General features: G+C 31.7%; 1 protein-coding gene across 1 annotated transcript; it reads right to left on the reverse strand.

Annotated features, from left to right (window-relative positions):
- Positions 1–5,417: 5,417 nt before the first annotated feature.
- Positions 5,418–11,692, reverse strand: LOC129319642 (uncharacterized). Its single transcript, XM_054964736.1, has 3 exons — positions 11,568–11,692; positions 8,600–8,656; positions 5,418–5,865 (listed from the first exon to the last, which is right to left on the reverse strand). Exons 1-3 carry the CDS (start codon positions 11,690–11,692, stop codon positions 5,517–5,519), a joined length of 531 nt encoding a protein of 176 aa, XP_054820711.1. The 3' UTR covers positions 5,418–5,516.
- Between the last annotated feature and the right edge of the window lie 7,051 nt (positions 11,693–18,743).

Consider the following 18,743-nt stretch of genomic DNA (forward strand, 5'->3'; position numbering starts at 1 on the left):
GAAGGAGATCGGGGCCAATTGTGAAGCTTTCTATAAGAAGACTCCTCTCAAACTAGCAATAACTCGTTAATGGAAGATAACAGCCAAGGGTTGGTGATTGTAGGACTTGATGGTTTTACGTCCTCTAGAGCTATGGATAGATGGCCGGCATTGGTCTCAATAGTTGGGGTGAAACTATATGAAGGAGCATTGAACCTAGGCAAATATAAAAAAATTCTTAGATTTGAAGTGAGCGAGAAAAATAAATGATTTTTTGATGAATGATGTAATGTTGATGAATGATTTTTGATCTTTTCCCTTGATTTTCTCCCAAATTCTGAAATTAATTTAATATGGAGAAATGAGAATGGATGAGGATGGTGTATATCAAAAGCCAAAAGGGCACACTTCACTACAAACATTGACACGCATTGGGCAATCACACTTGACACACCACACATGCGGTCATACTTCATATGATTTTGGAATTTAAATTTATATGAAATTGAGATGGTTATTTGTATTGTTTTGGTATTTTTATTTATAATTTATATGTTTGTGTTTCTTGTCACTACTTGTATTTATATGTTTAATCTATATTTCTCAAATTTAAAAAATATTCTTATTTGTTAGCTTTTTATTAGCTTTTTTATTTTTTAGATGAAAAGACACTACATTCATAATTTAAAAGAAAGAATGTGAAAATTTCACAACCTGATATCTGGATAATCCTCCAGAAAATCAAAATTTTAAAGGTAACATCGTTTTCCTTCCTTCATCAGTCAACAATATGTGACCGCGTTTTCCGGAAGCAATTGAGAGTTAATTTAAATTCAATTTATTCATCAGTCAACAATGATATATCACCTTTGAGAGGGGAGGCTACCCAAATCTTAATAAATCATAAATTGAAAAAAAAAATTTGAATATTTAATTTTGATTATCATAATACAATTTTTCTTGAACTATTGTTATCATAATAATTCACTGACATCCATGCAACGCTCAGGGTTTGAGTCTAGTGTCCAAAATATCGGATCCATGCTTTCTCCCGTTGACCACATAATCCACACTTTAATCACCACATAATTCCCACTTTAATCACTTTTTCACAAACCTTCCAACATCTGTCTACTTCATTAATTAACTTAACCCGTTGACCGCATAATGCCCGCTTTAATCACCCTCATTCATGCATATGTTTCCGTATTCATTATTTTTCATATATTTTATTAGACTTCAATTTTTACATGTTTTAATTTTTAATAGGGTTAAATATTATAAAAACAATTTTTTTTTCAAAAAGTACTCCATCCATCCAAATTTACAAGACAAGTTCAGACAAAATTAAAAATGTATATCAATAAAATTCATTAAATACACTTTATAATAAAATATTTTTAAGATAAATTATAAATTTTATAAAATTATGAATTTTTAAAACCACCCTTCATTTAATATAACCTTAAATATTTAGAGAGAGAAAAATAATGAAAGAAGAGTACTATTGAAATGGTACATTTAATAAAATTTTATTTCTATAAAATTACTTTATATTTTGAAACAACAAATCACCACTAAAACTTTTTTATGATTTGAGATGGGGTACTACATTAATACGTTATAACCTCCACTTGCATGACGGGAGATTTGGTTAGGAATTTTTTATATAAATTTGTTATCTCTGTTTCATGTTGCTAGTCACTTGTCACATGTAATTTTTATCCACAATAAGACCTGTGAAGTTCCTGGGTTGGTCCCACTTTTATGACAATCAAACTCAAATTTAAATTTTATTATTATTTTTAATATAAATATTAAGTGTTTGTATCATTTAAATAATTAAAATTCATATAAATAATTTTAAATTCATACTTTCATTTAAGATTGATAAGTAAATAAATTTATCTAAATTATTAATATAAATTTTAACAATTTAAATAATATAGACACTCAATACTTACAATCATCAAATTTAAATTCATCAAACTCGCATGGAGAAAATCATTTTTTCCGAGAAGATCCCTTGTTCCACTGCCCGCTGGATGCCATGCCCCGAAAAAATAAATAACTACTTAATTTATAAATTTTGTCTATCATTTATTTTTTGGTGTGCGCAAACTCCTCACTTATTTGATTATACTCCCTCCATCTTATAGACATTTTAGATAAAATTTTATCTATCAATAAATTTTATTAAACATATTAAGTAATTTTTTTTAAAATAAAAACATAAAATTTTAAAAATATTTATCATGTAATATATTAAAAAAATAAAAATTAATTATAAAAAAATAATATTAAAATTAATATATTTAATGAAATCTTAATTTATCTAAAATATTTTATATTTTAGGACGGAAAAACTCATTTAAAAATGTTATAGGAAGTATTATTATTTCTATGAATCACTGGTAATTGCCATTATTAACTAATTTTTAATTCTAAAATTATTTTAAAATTAATATAATTTTTTAAAAAAACAATTTTTAAAATTTAGTTTATAAAATAATTTTTTGAAAAATGGGAACAAAATCAAACAAAGTCCTGTATGTCTTCGCCTATCACAAAGCTCCTTGGTTTATGAAACCTCCCTTTCATCAACTTATCTTGACTGCACTGTATCTCACTAAGAGTTAGGTTCAAATTAAAATGTCATATCACAATTGCAATTATAAATCAGTCCGAATAGTACAATTTGCCACATTTTTTTAATGTATGATTACTGTTCTAGCCCAGAATTTTCTTGGATACTGCAATCAGAAGATCAATGCGGGGGTTCAAACTGTTATTTTTTATTTTATATTTTTTATATAATTTTAATTTATATAATTTGTTTATTTGGTCCCATTGAGCCAAAAAATCGTTTTTAAGGTTAAAACACTCGTATTTCTCCCTAACTTTTTTTAATATATAATTATCACATTTAAAGTGTTCCATAAATCATAATTTATAAAAAAAGCACAAACCTTTTTGACAGCACCACAATTAAATAATACTAGTGTAATTCTTCATCTAACTTTTAGGGAAATTTATAGCTAAGGATTGCTGAAGGAATCTATTTACAGACTAGTATCAAATTATTTTGAAATTATGTTGCATTACCAAAGGACCAAAATGTAATTAATTTTTAATGTGAAAAAACAAAATTGTCCCTCATTTAAAAAAAAATCCTCAGCCATTGGCCGCTAGAGCTCTAACACCGATGGCCAGACCACTTCACCAGAAGGGCCCATCTAAGTTCCGGTAGCAGTAGTCAGACCGTCGCAAAGCTCTGACACTGATCACTGGATCGACGAGGGAGGCAGACTTTTTTTTTTTTAAGGTAGCTAAGGTGGGGTTTGAACTCACATCCTCTTGGCCACCAAAAAGACTATTAGCCACTTTCCTTTTGATTATACAATGCACAGTTACACACACACACACACTTAACTCTATTTTCACTTTTCATGCCAACATTTATCAGGAGCTTAATGATTACTTGTCATTTTATAAATAGCTACTTGTTAAACTACTAATGAAACTTATTAAAAAATTTAATCCGCAATGATTTTTACAAATGCTTACTTATTTTTATTACCAGGAATGACAAGTTCTCATTAGCAATTTAACAAGTAACCATTTGTAAGATGACAAGTCTTATCACTAGCTTTAAAAATTTTTCTTGATAACTTGATAAGAAAATTTTACCAAAATAATAAGTTCCTATGAGGTTTTAACATGTAAAATTTTAGCAAAATAAATTAAGTCACGGCACTTGTCATAGCACTTGTCATTGTTACTTAATTTATCATGACAAGTCCCGTTACTTAATTTAACAAGTAGTCATTTGTAAAATGATAAGTAATCATTAAGCTCCTAATAAGTATTAGCATGAAAAGTGAAAAAAAAAAATTAAAATATAACAAGGCTTGTCATTTTACAAATGATTACTTGTTAAGTTATCAATAGGGACTTGTCAAAGAAATTTAATGTGGAGTGGTTCTTATAAATGTTTACTCATTTTTATTACTAAAATTTTACATGTTAAAACCTCACAGAAACTTATTATTTTGTTAAAATTTTCTTATCAAGTTATCAAGAGAAATTTTCAAAACTAATAACAAGACTTGTCATCTCACAAATGGTTATTTATTAAATTATTAATGAGAACTTGTTATTCCTGATAATAAAAACAAGTAAGCATTTGTAAAAATCATTGCGTGTTAAATTTTTTAACAAGTTCCATTAATAGTTTAATAAGTAACCATTTATAAAATAATAAGAAATTATTGAGCTCCCGATAAATGTTAGCATAAAAAGTGAAAATAGAATTAAGTATATGTATAAAACTTTACATTATAAATTGAAAGGATTTGTTAGCTTAGTGGTTAATAGATTTTTTGATGGTTAAGAAGATGTGGGTTCAAACCCAACCTTGGTCACCTTAAAAAAAAAATAGTCCGCCTCCCTCGCCAGTCTAGTGATCGACACCGGAGCTCTAGCTACAGTCCAGCCACCGTTGTTGGAGCTCAAATGGTTGGTTCAGCGAGGTGGTTGGTCACCAAAGTCGAAGCTTCAGTGGCCAGTAGCTGAGGAGTTTTTTAAAAAATTGAAAGGTAATTTTATCTTTTTACATTAATAATTAATTATATTTTAGTTCCTTAATATTGTAGTATAATTTTAAAATTATTTGATACGTGTCTGTAAATAGATTCTTCTAGCAATCTTTGGCTGGAATTTTCCCTAACGTTTATGTGTACGTGGAAGAGTCGTAAAGTAAACGTCGTCTTTCCCTCAATGGTCTCCCCAGTGGGTCCCACTTTCGTGTAAAGAAGTGAGAATAATGGGCTTAATTAATTTAGGTAAGTAAGTGTCTTGGTGGGATCGCTTCAGTTAACAACTATAAACCATATGGTCTTTTTTTTTCTTCTATCAACATATATAAAGCATATGGTCTGCCAACTGCTTTCCTTTATTATTGATGGGAATATTTGGATATTTTAAAGAAAGTTTTAGGGATATTAACTAATTTTATTGGGTTGTGAGTTAATAATTAAAAATTCATTGTAATACTAAATTCGTGGATTTAATGGTCACAACATTAGCATTAACAGTAGTTAAAAAGAATAGAAACCGGTTACTAGTGTAGACATTTTGATATTTATGCTTTTAAAAAAATCATTAAAAATAATTTATACTCGTCTACAAATAAAATAAAAAAAAGTAAGATGATAATTGGTAGCTAGGGGATGATTTCAATTTGATTAGGATTAATCCCATAGATTAATTATTTGTTCTTTATGGGATCTCGCATTTATTGATTTATCGTTTTTCCATAATCAGAGATGATAAGAATGTGACTTGCTTGTGGTAATAGCAATATAATTAATATTCTAATAATAGTCCTCCAGAACACACGAAGGCGTCATAGCAAAACTAAGGAACACAATGACGTATCACATAATGGCTTTATTTAAAGGATACATATAACAAAGGAGACAAGAAACAAACACAAGACGACTGACAATGGAGTGATGATATGATGTGAAGGCTTTTTAGTTGTTGGTGGGAGGTGACTTCTTGCCGTAGCCTATCAGGTCGCCTATGATCGGCTTCTTGCTGCTTCCCTTTGATGGATTGTTTCCATTATCATCAGAGACATGTGTGCTTCCATAACCCATATAATCTCCTATGCAGCTTTTCCCCTTTGATGCATTATTACCATTATCATTGTCTTTGGAAGCATACGTGCTTTCATAACCCATGTAATCTCCAATGCATTTTGATGCATTATTTCCATTTCCATTATTCTTATTTTTGTTATTATCAGAAACATACGTAGTTCCATAACCTATATAATTTCCGATGCACTTTTTTCCCTTGGAATTGTTTGAAGAACTCATCCTGCATAAATATTAGCATTTGATCCGCAGTTATATAAGATGAACCAGCTCGAAATGACAGAATAAAGCTTTAACACACCCACGTAGGTATATGGATGGGAAGTTGAACAATTAAACGCCGAATGTGAATGAGCCGATTGATGGTCAAATATTGTCGGATATCATAGCATATATTGGCACTTCGTACGTGAGTGATTATTTATTTGATTAAAAAAATATTAACGGCATAGGTCAAATTCCCAGATATTGCAGGCCAGCCTCTCTGACTCTGACGGCCTGTCCCGCCGCCTTTGGTCCCGCAAGACTTCGTCGCCTCCGTTACCAAAACTGCAAGTGGGTGACGGAGCAGCTAATGATTTTCATTAATCTATCCTCTCATTCTTTTGTTTTTCTTTTTGGGACAACTGTCCTCTCATTCGCTGACTGGCCGTTCCCTAATATTCTCTCTCAGTGTCTTTTTCCGAGTCAGGGAGTGTCACCTCTCGCATACCGTCTCTCTTCAATATTCTCTCTCTTCTCCTACGACCTCCCTCACTCTTTCCCCCTCTATTCTTCTCGCTCTTCTCCGAATCTTCATTGCGTCACTGTCGCCTCCCTCACGAGTCACGTCCCTCTCACACACCCAGTCTCTTCTCCATCCACTTACCCCACTCTCTGTCTCTTCTCCTGCGACCTCCCTCACTTTCTCCCTATCTAATTTTCTCTCTCTTCTCCGAATCTTCACTGAATCACCGTCGCCTCCCTCACGTCCCTCTCACACACACAGTCTCTTCTCCATCCACTTCCCTCACTCTCTCTCTCTTCTCCCGCGACCTCCCTCACTTTCTGCCTATCTAATTTTCTCTCTCTTCTCCGAGTCTTCACTGAGTCACTGTCGCCTCCCTCACGTCCCTCTCACACACACAGTCTCTTCTCCATCCACTTCCCTCACTCCCTCTCTCTTCTCCTGCGACCTCCCTCACTTTCTCCCTATCTAATTTTCTCTCTCTTCTCCGAATCTCACTGAGTCACTGTCACCTTCTCCACGTCTCTCTCACACTCTCTCTCTCTCCTCCTACCACGTCCCTCACTCCCTCTCCCTCTCCCTCTAATCATACCGTCTCTCTTCTCCCACCGCCTCCACCCGGCTTCTCTTCATTTTTTTTCCTCTCCATTTTTTCTTTATTTTTTATCTCAAACATTAAATTTATTTTTAAATAATTAAAATTTAATATTTTATAAAATTATTTACAATAATTTTATAAAATATTAAATTTTAATTATTTAAAAATAAATTTAATGTTTGAGATGAAAAAATAAAAAAAAAATGGAGAGGGGAAAAACAGAGAGAAGCCGGTCCCTCACTCTCTCTCTTCTTCGAATCTCACTGGATTACTGTCACCTCCCTCACGGCTCTCTCCCTCACGGACACTCTCTCTCTAACCACCTCTTTCACACATTCTCCTCTCTCTTCTCCGAGTCTCACCTCTCTCTCTCTCTTCTCCAATCACCTCCTACCCTCAGTATCTCTGTCTACAAGGTTCTCTTTCTTCTCCGACTCTCACCTCCCGTATTCTCTCTCTCTCTACAATCTTCTCTGATTCAGAGAAACCAACTTTCCGATCCAAGAATATCAGAATGTTAGGTCTGCGTTTTTTTTTGGTGATGCAAAGCGAAACGATTTTCCGTATGTAGCAGAAGTAATTATAGCACAAAATGATGCGATGAACTCATGGAAGCAGAGATGATATTTGAGTGTGTATATATCTATATAGAGGGGAGTTTACCTGCCGAGGAAGTGAGGCCGGCCGAGCATTACGTCGATAATCTAAAAGAACTGAGAGCTTAATTAATAATGGGCAGCGCATACCAAAGATCTCCGAATGAGTTTGTTCGATCATGAAAGTGGGCCCACCTCAGGAATCTTCTATATTTCAGATCCGTCTGGTACCCAACTCCATAAGCAGCAAAATGAAGTGAATTTCAAGGCGAGAAACGCATATTCATGATCCATTGAGAATTTCTAACAGCCCACTCCCTATTGTCTCTTCTCCAAGTCTCTCCCTTCAATCTTCACTTTCTAACTACGGGGCGACATGAAGTGATCCAAACGGACTACGTATCGGGAAGATCAATCGAGAGGAAATGAGAGGATCAGAACCAAAGAGGAGGAGGAGGAGGAGGAGGAGGGAGGAAAAGGCTGTCCGGAGGAGGAGGAGGAGAAAGACAAAGACGACCAAGAAGGAGGAGGAGGGAGGAGGAAGAAGAAGATGAAGATAAAGGGGAAGAGGAAGAGGAAGAAGGCTGGCCAAAAGATGGAGCCACAGGAATCCATAATCCGGGACGCCTCTCTGGCAACCAGATCCTGATGCGCCAAAACCGTCGCCGTCAAATCTCCTGCCCATCCCCTTTCTCCGCCGCCTGCCATCGCCACAGCTCGGTTCAACGCTTCTTCCTCATGGCGGCGCTGTCAACATGGGGCAAGAACCTCGCGAACTCGCGTGACCCTCATTGGTGTGCTACCGTTAGCAAGCACAGGCTAATGAATTATCTCTCTTTCTTGTCAAGATGACAAGATCAAACACGCAAAAAAAGATAAGATCAACATATCGATCCAGAACCAGAACATGTTCGAAATATCCCCGGCCAGAAAAGAACAGTTATATATATTCGAGGAAGGAGGATTCAAGCACAAGTTTCTATATGCAGATATGATATTTGGTTATATATACTGGGAACTTAATTTTAGATATTACCTGCAGAGCGGAGAATGGGAAGTGGCGCCGGCCGAGAGTTGCTTCCGAACCTGTTCACTGCGTGACCAGAAAGAACAGAGAGATCAATAATGCACAAATCAAGGATTTATTAAGCTCTCGTTCTATAAAGAGTTCACTGATCTGTAATTAGACATCCGTTGGATTTTGGACATCTGTTGCTTGTAGTTTTTCTCTCACTTCCATATGTACAGCTCATGTGTGTGCTGACCAATGAAATAATGACACCCCACGAATTTCAGTGATGCGTCATTCTGAGAAGAAAACAAAACTGAGAGAGACGGAGAGAGCACGCAACAGCTGGTGATTAAAGGCCTAATATATACTCATGTTTTATTTACCTGCATTTTCATGTTGTTAACCTTATTATAATTATAAAAATGGATGTATGTAAGTATGTATAGCTTCATTATCTAACGTTTGGGAAATTTGCCGGCATATGGATGCATAGCTAAGAATAGAAATACATGGTTGAAAATTATAATCTCATAATACACTCCATAAGAAAGCAAAAGCCACCTACATTCAAAATAAAATAGTTGTATGAGTATAATAAAAATAAAAAGTTCTTAAATTATAAAGTAAAGGCGTTACATTTAATTAAATTAAAAATATATGCACAATATAGATGAAGGCATTATATTTAAAATAAAAAAAATTGTAGAATGCAATATCATAAATAGAAGACTAACAGTTTTAATTTCTTTGCACAAAAGATGCTATACAAGTAAATCCTACAATCAATAGATTAGTATAAGAATTAATCACTATAGTTGATTAACATTTATGCATAATCTTCAAATGCATCGCACCGGGAAGTGAAAGCATGGCATGTGGCATTTTCAAGGGATCTTTAGGAAATTCATGATCATCAAAATATTGGTCGAAGAACAACTGTGAATATTGTTTAGAGATAGATCTTTAGGAACTTGAGTTAATGAGATGTTATGCACCTATTTTGATTGACATCCTTTTTATGCTTTATTTCATGATGTTGTAGTAATGAATTAATATTTTTTTACTTAGTAATGGAGGTTGTAAATAGATGAAATGGAATTTCTTTGTGTCAGGAATGCATTCTATTGCATGATAAAGTAATGACATATGAACTAATATAGCATCAATAAAAATAAATATAAAGTATGGTGTTCAATTTGATATAATTTTTGCTCCCCATGCATTGCATGGGATAGTAAAAGCTAATTATAATTATAAAAATGTATGTATGTATGTATGTATAGCCTCATTTTCTAACGTTTGGGAAATTTGCCCTCCTTGTCTCGCCTTTTACCAGGACAGGTTTATTTTGAGCTTAAGGCTAATTATCCGCCTGTTTGATTTTTGTCTTTAAAAATTTATTTCTTTTTTGAAAACCAAAAACTGTTTTTGTTTTTTAAAGGACACTATTTTATTATTATATATTATTTTTAATTATATCATAAGCGAATATTTTTAACCATTGGTGACCATTATTATAGGCCAATTTTTTAACTAAAAAAATTTAAATTAATATAATTTAACAGATATTTTTTGTTTTGAAAAACAATTTTCAAAAATTAATTTGCAACAAAATTTAAACAATAAAAAATAAATTAATTGCATTATTTTGGGACAAACATACAATTTGCATGTGACAATGAATTGTATGCGACTGCTTTCGGAGGGGGAAAAAAGTAAATGACTGCAGTCAGTGATCAAAAGCCACGTATGAAAGTGGGATCCGGTTTCCCTTCCCTGTCCTTCTCGGGTTCTTTGGTTTTTGTTTTTTAAGAACTTAATCTTGGCCTTCTATTTAAGGTGAAATTGGGATCAGTTAACGAGGCCCATTCAAAATGGATTCAATAAATAAAAGGAAGAATGTCAGTGAAGGACTTCTAAAAGAATTTACTATCTGATAATGATCTGGACGAATCAAATACTTATTTAAATAAAAACTTCACTTGTTATAGTTGTTTACATTTACTTATCGTCAGTCCATTGATGAAATTAAGTTACGTCCAATATTCTCCCTTAATATGAAGACTTGTTACGTTAAGAAGATGGCTGTCCGACGTCAAAATCATGAAGGCCCATAGAAACCATTTTAGGAAAATGAAGTTAACTGAAATGTAACCAATGCTCTTTTGTTTTTGACCTGAGATGTAACCGATGCGTTAATAAAGTAGGAATACCCCATAAATGACAGTCAAATACTTAAAAGGTTGCATTTGAATGGGTAAATTTAAATTTAAATTTAAAATTTTATGTTTAAAATCTCACATTTAAAATTATAGATTATAAATTATTTGTTTGGATGATGTAAAAAATTATAAATTATAATATTAAAATTTTCTGTTTGGATCTTAAGTAAAATTTTAACTTTTAAAATATTTGTTTAAATTTAAAAAGCAACTCAAACAATATCGGCAGTGCAATCCTAGTCAAAGTTGGTATTTTGGATGGCTGACTTTCACCGAGATCGAACCATTAATGCCTATGGGGATCAAACAACAGACTTTCATCGAGACCATACCACCAGTGATGACTAGGACTAAATGACTGATTTCCACTAAGACTGGACCATCGGCACCAACTAGGACAGGACTACTAGGATTGGAGTACAAGAGAAGACCAAGACTGAATAGCTGATTTCCATCGAGACTAGACTGTCGGTATCGATTAGGAGTGGAGTGCAGGCAAACACAAGGACCGGACGACCGACTTTTACTAAGACCGTCGATATTGACTGAGATAAGACCACCGGCACCAATAAAGATTGGGTAGGTTTAAGGCAAAAGATCAATCGGTGCTAACGGTTTGGTCTCAATAGAAGTCAAAAATTCAATCCATGTCATCGCCTATATTTCATTCCTGGTCAGCTCTAGCGGTCTAGTCTCTATGAAAGTTGAACATTCAGTCCAAGTTGACACGGGCGATCCTGTCCTATTCGGTGCCAATGGTTCAATCTTACTCAAGGTTGCCAGTCCAGTCTTGGTTGAAGTCATTGTCCTTGTCATCTGTCAAGGTAGGATCTAACCATCTAATCCTAATCATAGGTGGTTGTCCAATCCTAATTAGTGTTAGCGGTCCTATCATGGTCGGCATCAGCTATTCAGTGTTGGTCAAGGTTGCCAGTTCAGTCCCAATCGATGCTAGCAGTTTAGTCCCGATGGAAGTCCACCATGCAGTCTTGGTCATCACCTGCACTTCAATCCTAGCCAGCGATGGAGGCGACTATAATTCGGTCTTATTCAATGCTACCGACAAGCCAATAAAATTATAAAGAGATTGAGATATGATTTGAAATAATAGAGATTTAAAAAAGATTTTAAATTGCAAAAAAATTCATGTAGAATTTTGGATTTGAATTTGGGTCAAATCTAAATTTATATATTTTTAATCAAATAATGGATTTGGCTCAAATCCAAATCCTTATACATCTAATCATAACAAAAGGGAACCATCGAATGTGAGATATTTTAGGAAACCAATAAAAAAGGTAGATGGAATACTTTCATCACCTTGAATACTTTTTTTAATATGATTATCTAACTGAGTCAAATTCAAGTATTATTGAGTCCAATTAAAAATAACTCTTCCAAAGATAATTTTTGCATTCATGCCAACTAAACTTTGAATCTCATACTTAAATAATGGTAGCCCCTTCCATTAAAGCCAACATGTGATGGTTGATCATGCTTATACAGTCCTACACCAAAAGATGATAAAGTAAAGATTAGTAAGCAAACTCACGTAACGTTCACGGGCATCTCATAGGAAATAAATCAAACTTTTATTGTTATATTTACTTATTTGTAATTATTTATACAATTATTATTCGCTTGTACAATTCTATCCTACACCTTTTAAACACTATTATTTTTTTATAAAATTATTGAATCAAAATTTAAATCATATTAAAAAATGAGATGATAAAATTTTGAGTCCCTCAAGTTTGTCTCAAATATGAACCTCATTCTCTAAATTTAATTTTTATTGGTTTAGTCCTTTATGTTTTCTTAAAATTCTAGCAGTTCATATGTAATCCTATCCATATTTGGTCCCTTATGTTTTTATCGATATATTTCCATTGTTTATCTCGTTAGATGTATTTCTTTGTTCATTATTACAAGATATTTTTTTAAAAAAAATATCATATCAAAAAATAGGGTTAAGGTGCATTTTTGTCTTTGATATTTTATCTGAGGAGCACCCAACACCTTAACATATTTCACGTAGCATTTTTCACCTCTTAAATAATTAAAACATAGCATGCACTACTCTATCGTTGAGTAAGCATAAATGTTCATTCGAGTCAACTTGATAGGCTTCATTTTATGTGCATTTTCTCTCACCATAGACCCCTAGAAAATCATATTGTCTTGGAAAATTACTTTTGCTAATCAAAATACCCACATTGATCTATCAAATTTCTACGACCACCCGTTCAAGCTTCTTCGACCTTCTTCCCTAACCATGGGGTGACTATGACGACCTGGGTGAGCTGTGTAGCAGACATTTCGAGTGACGATGCATAGAGAGAGGCTTGGTTTGTCTTTATTTTATGTCTCAAAAATAGAGTTAAACAGAGAGAGATTTCAATATTCATTTTCACAATGATTCTATTACAAAACCTTATGAATTTGCAAGCGTGGATGTTCCTTTCTTTATGGCCATGTGCACGTAGCCATCTTCTGTAGCTGTCGTCTGGATGGATAGTAAGACACACTCTATACGTAGTCTCATGACGCAATTCTGCCATGTCTCTGCATAATTGATGTCATCTCCGCCAGTGGCAGGAATGTGGCCAGCAGCCCCAGCATCATGGTGATGGGAATCAAGGAACTAATCAAAATTTAACATTTAGTACTTTTGATTTATTATAGGGCATTAGAATCCAAAGCCAAAAAGATGAAAGAAGCCCTAAATTTATTAATTAGAAATGCCCTATATGATTAAGAAGTCTTAAAGGCAAATGAAGTTTTCCAAAATCCAATAAAAACTCGTAATATATTGGGTTTAACCCAATATATTCAGGCCCATCAGCCCAATTGGTTTTGTTATTTTTTCCTTAAATTTAAAAAAATTAGTTTATCTTATTTTAATTTTAAATGTAAGTTTAGGAAAATTAGTTTATTTTGTTTTAAATTTAAATAGGGATAAAATATATCAATTAGGATATGATCTATCTATTTGGAATCCTATATAACTAGAATTGTGTCATTTACATTTTTTTTAGAAGTTTATTTAAACAGTTCAACCTTGTATTTTTTTTTTTGGAAGATTTGATTGAATTTATGAATTGTATTTTTTTCAATTGAAGCTATTTTGATTAGTATTGTTTTTTGTGAGATCACACACCATGAGATTTTGAATTATCATAAGCTATCTTTCAGTTGCCCATATCACATGGTGTTTTAGAGCTGCTACTCTATCGCCAACTTACTCTACCTCTTCGACCTTGCAAAGAAGCGTCAACATGCCTAGGGTGACCATGGAGGGTACATGCGAAGGTGGTGCTCATGCATTCAACGTATGGCAACTTCAAGTTTTTCAATGTGTAGGTAGATCACTTCAATGAGCCAGTCCACTATGTCATTCATTGTTGAGGAGAGAGAAAGAGAGGGAGGAATATGGTTCTTTGGAAGAAGACAATGATGAAGATAGTGTTTTGCTTGTTGAGAGTTGAAGGGAAGAGATGTGGCATGGAAACAGGTGTGATAGCACCAAAAATGGGCCCCACTTTGACCACAACTAACCGACGTTTTTGGTAATTAACAGTAAAATCTAATTTGCTTTGTATTTATTAATTTAAAGTTAAAATTGTTCTGACAAAAATTTTAACATAATGTATGATATTAAAAAATATTTTAAAAATAAAAATACACCTTTATCTTAAAAAAAAAATAAGGTACTAAATATGGACAGGTGAGGGACGATAATCAGTGAAAGCATATTGTAATGAGTAGCGACTTAGGAGACAACATGGATTGGGTTATCTTGAATTCTGTACGGTTTAGCAAGCATGTCCGTACCATAGTTATGCGGCATCGGTACATTGGTGATAGTTGTCATTCTTTTTTAACATAAGTTGTAAGTCTCAAACAAGATACTTTATTAAGGTTTCAAAGAACAGGGAGCTCAATAATGCATAAATCAAAGATTTATTAAGCTTTCATTCTATGAAGAGTTCACTGGCCTGTACTTTGAGTTGAACACGAAAAAGTTGGATTTCCGCTTTTCTCCTTGCCTCGCCTCTTACCAGGACAGCTGGACAGGTTTATTTTGAGCTTAAGGCTAGTTATCCGCCTGTTTGATTTTTGTTTTTTAAAACAAAAAAAAATGCTTTTGTTTTTTTTAAAGCACATTATATTTTATTATTATAAATTATCTTTAATTATGGCCCGATCACTATTATTGGCCAATTTTTTTAACTCTTTTTGTTTTGGAAAATAATTTTTAAAAATTAATTTGCAAAATCGTTTTTTTAAAATTTAAAAAAAAAATAAAGTACATGACTGTGCAGTGAGTGATCAAAAGCTATGTATGAAAGTGGGATCTGGTTTCCCTTCACTTTCTTTTTCGGCTTCTTCCTTCTTCCTTTTTTAAGAACTTAATCTGGGCCTTTCTATTTAAGGTGAAATTGGGCTCAGTTAACGAGGCCCATTCAAAGCAGACTTAATAAATAAAAGGAATAATATCAATAAAGGATCTCTAAAAAAATTTAATATCTGATAATGTTAAAATAAAAATTTCACTTATTAATTATTAATGTTTTCTTATCATAAATCCTTTGATGAAATGAAATTGCTTCAACAATCCTTTACTGGTATTCTACCTTAAAAAAAATAAATTGTTTTATTAAGAAGATGGCTGTTCAATGTCAAAATCATTAAGGCCCATCATCCATATGTAAGGCCCATTGTAGGAAAATAAATTAGGCCCAAAGCATCATGTCACTGATGCTTTTTTGTTTTTGACCTGAAATGTCACTGATGCTTTAATAAAGGGGATGGAATACCTTGAGCAATTTGCGTTAAAACCAACCAACGGCTGTTGCCTCATCACGCTTATGCAATCCTACACCGAAATATGATAAAATAAAGATTAGACAGTAAACTTACATACTCCCTTCATCTCTATATATAAAATATTTTTAATTAAATTATATAAATTAATAAAAATTAATTATTCAGTTAAAAGCTCAGCAATTTTTCAGTTTTACTCTTAATAATTGTAAATAAAAAATAATTTCATTAATCAATAAAATATTATGATATTTCATTAAAACCTCGAATTAGTAAAAAAAATATTATGAAACCTCCTTATATTTGAGGATAAAAAAATATTCTAAAAAATTTTTTAATCATAGGAAAAAATGGAGTAACATTCATGTGCATCTCATTGGAAATAAAAAAACATAATTAATTTACTTTTATTTATTTATAAGAAAAATGATAATAAAATCTTTTTAAAATATATAAATGACAATGTGGTCTCTCAAAATATCATAATTTTCTTGAAATCCCTATAAAATTTTCTGTTATTAATGAATTTATATAAATTATTAAATTGTCCTTGTTGAAAATAAATAATTCAAAACTTTTCTTCTTATATTCAAAACTTTTCTTGTTAAATTGGCAACAATACAACAACAAATCATAACTTTTTATGTTAGATTCTTTATTTGCCGTTATTGTTGCGAATATAAGAAAGAAAGTTGTAAATCATTTATTTTCAACAAGGGCAATTGAATAATTTATATAAATTTATTAATGATAAAAAAGTTCCTAGGGATGTCAAGGAAATTATGATATTTTAAAAGACTAAATTATCATTTATATATTTCAGAGGAATTTTGTTGTCATTTTTCTAAAAATCTTTCATTTAATAATTTAAGAAAATAAATTATTTCCAACTTAAATATCTATAGTTTAATTTTAGTTGGTTGAATAGATTTGATTTGATTTCAAGCATCTCTGTGAACAAGTACAAAATTCAAAACTCAATACAGTATAAATATTGTACCAAAATAATTGATAACATAATAGTACATAATGTCCTTTTTCCAACTAATAATACATTAGGCTCAAAGGCAATAATAGTTAATATTTTGTCCAGATCGAGTGCTTTACTGATTTTCAAAATATGACAATGTTGAATTGTGAAAATGGAAAATTTGTCTACCACTTTTTGGCAAATGTTCTTTGACTTTGACCCAACTAATTATATATTCCGGTGGTTGGACCTATGATTTATAATATCGCATCAGAAATTTATACGAGTCTGTCATTTTTCTTGACCCTTTGCAACCTCCCGACTCATTCTTGTTGAACATTATCTCGTACGATTTTTTTTTTTAAGCATAGTCTAAATAAATGTAATGAACTTTGTTGTTTTAAGAAACGTCACGGATCAGATGGTCAGACTCGTTGGACTATTAGCCAGATTTATTAATAGCTTGGTTTTGGGAGTTAAGCTACAATCGAGTCAAGCTAAAAGCAAGAGGATGATTTTTTAAAAAAAAATCTAAAATTTAATCTCTTCTATGGACAAACTTTATTTTTGGACCTTTCATAATATATAATATTATTTAGTATTATTTTTTAAAAAAAATATTGATAATTATATATGCAAATGCATATATTTTTTAACATATTCATCTCTAATTTAATCAAGATCTAACTATGTTTAACAAGTTATAAATCTATAATTTATAATGTTAATGATAGTCATGTTATACCATTTTATTAATAACTAGATATATGAATTTATTTCTTATATACATATTTTATATATGTATTCAATATTAATTTTTATTTAATTATTATGTTATTAATTTGATTACCGATCTAATTGATTAGGCTATAAAAATTGAGATCCACTAATCTTTTATTGTAATGAAGATTTATTTAATTAAATATGAAGCTTTAAATATACGTTATTATACACTTAGTGGAAGGCAATATAACTTAAGAATTAAGCATCTTTATTATCATCTTGTTTGAGAATTGCAATTTGTTAAAAAAGAATGACAACTATCCTCAATGTGCCGACGCCGCGTAACTATGGTCTATGGCATGACATGTTTGCTAAACAGTACAGAATCACAGATAACCCAATACAAATTGCTCCAAAGTCCTTGGCTGTCCGTATTCAGTACCCTATATTTTTAATATGATATTTTTTTTCCAAAAAAAAACCTTGCAATAACCAAAAAAATACAATCTAACGAAATGAACGCTGGAAGTATATCGACATAGCCCATAAGGGACCAAATTTGGATAGAATTACAGATGAATGCCAGAATTTTAAAAAAAATATATAAATGACTAAATTAATAAAGATTAAATTTAAGGAACCAAGTAAATGTTTGAGATAAATTTGAAGGACTTAAAGTTTTATTATCTTATTTTTTTAATAGGATTTAAATATTAATTCAATAATTTTATAAGAAACAATAGTGCTTAAAAGGTGTAAGATAGAATTATACAAGTGAATAAGAATTGTACAAATGATAATAAAATCTCTTTAAAATATGTAAATGACAATTTAATACTTTAAAATGTCATAATTTGATCCATCAAGGTCAAATTATTATTTTTATATTTTAAAAATATTTTATTATTATTTTTTGAAGATTGTTCCTTGGTGTCAAAGCAGACTACATTGATTTGGCTTTGATTAATATTAAATCAAATTTCGAAGTGATAATAAAGAACGTTTCAGGTAAAAATACATGATACAGTCGAAATTTTTTAATCGCGTGCTCATAACGATAGCTTTGTTCTCTCCCTGTTTTTTTTTTTTTTTTTGCCACAGCAACATTATAGTCCAACTAGATTATTCATAAAATATAAAAATATAAAAAAAGTCTTAACTAGAACTTGAACAATAAACATATTTTACAGATTTTTTTTTTGTTTGCCTCGAGGGTTTATAGAATTGATTTGATTGATTCAATTTTGAATTTAAACCAAATCTAAATCAAACTAAACACAAAAACATGCCTAGTTATTGACATTCTCTTGTTATTATGGTGCGCTAGAAATAAAATGTGGAGGATAGATGAATATGAGATTCCATGTGGCATAAAATAACGAGGAAAAAGAAACGATCCCTTGTTTTTATGTATATAACAAGAGAA

Source organism: Prosopis cineraria, unplaced genomic scaffold (genome assembly GCF_029017545.1).
Source record: "Prosopis cineraria cultivar Desert tree isolate PC_DT_omini unplaced genomic scaffold, ASM2901754v1 PC9, whole genome shotgun sequence".
NCBI classification, from domain to species: Eukaryota; Viridiplantae; Streptophyta; class Magnoliopsida; order Fabales; family Fabaceae; genus Prosopis; species Prosopis cineraria.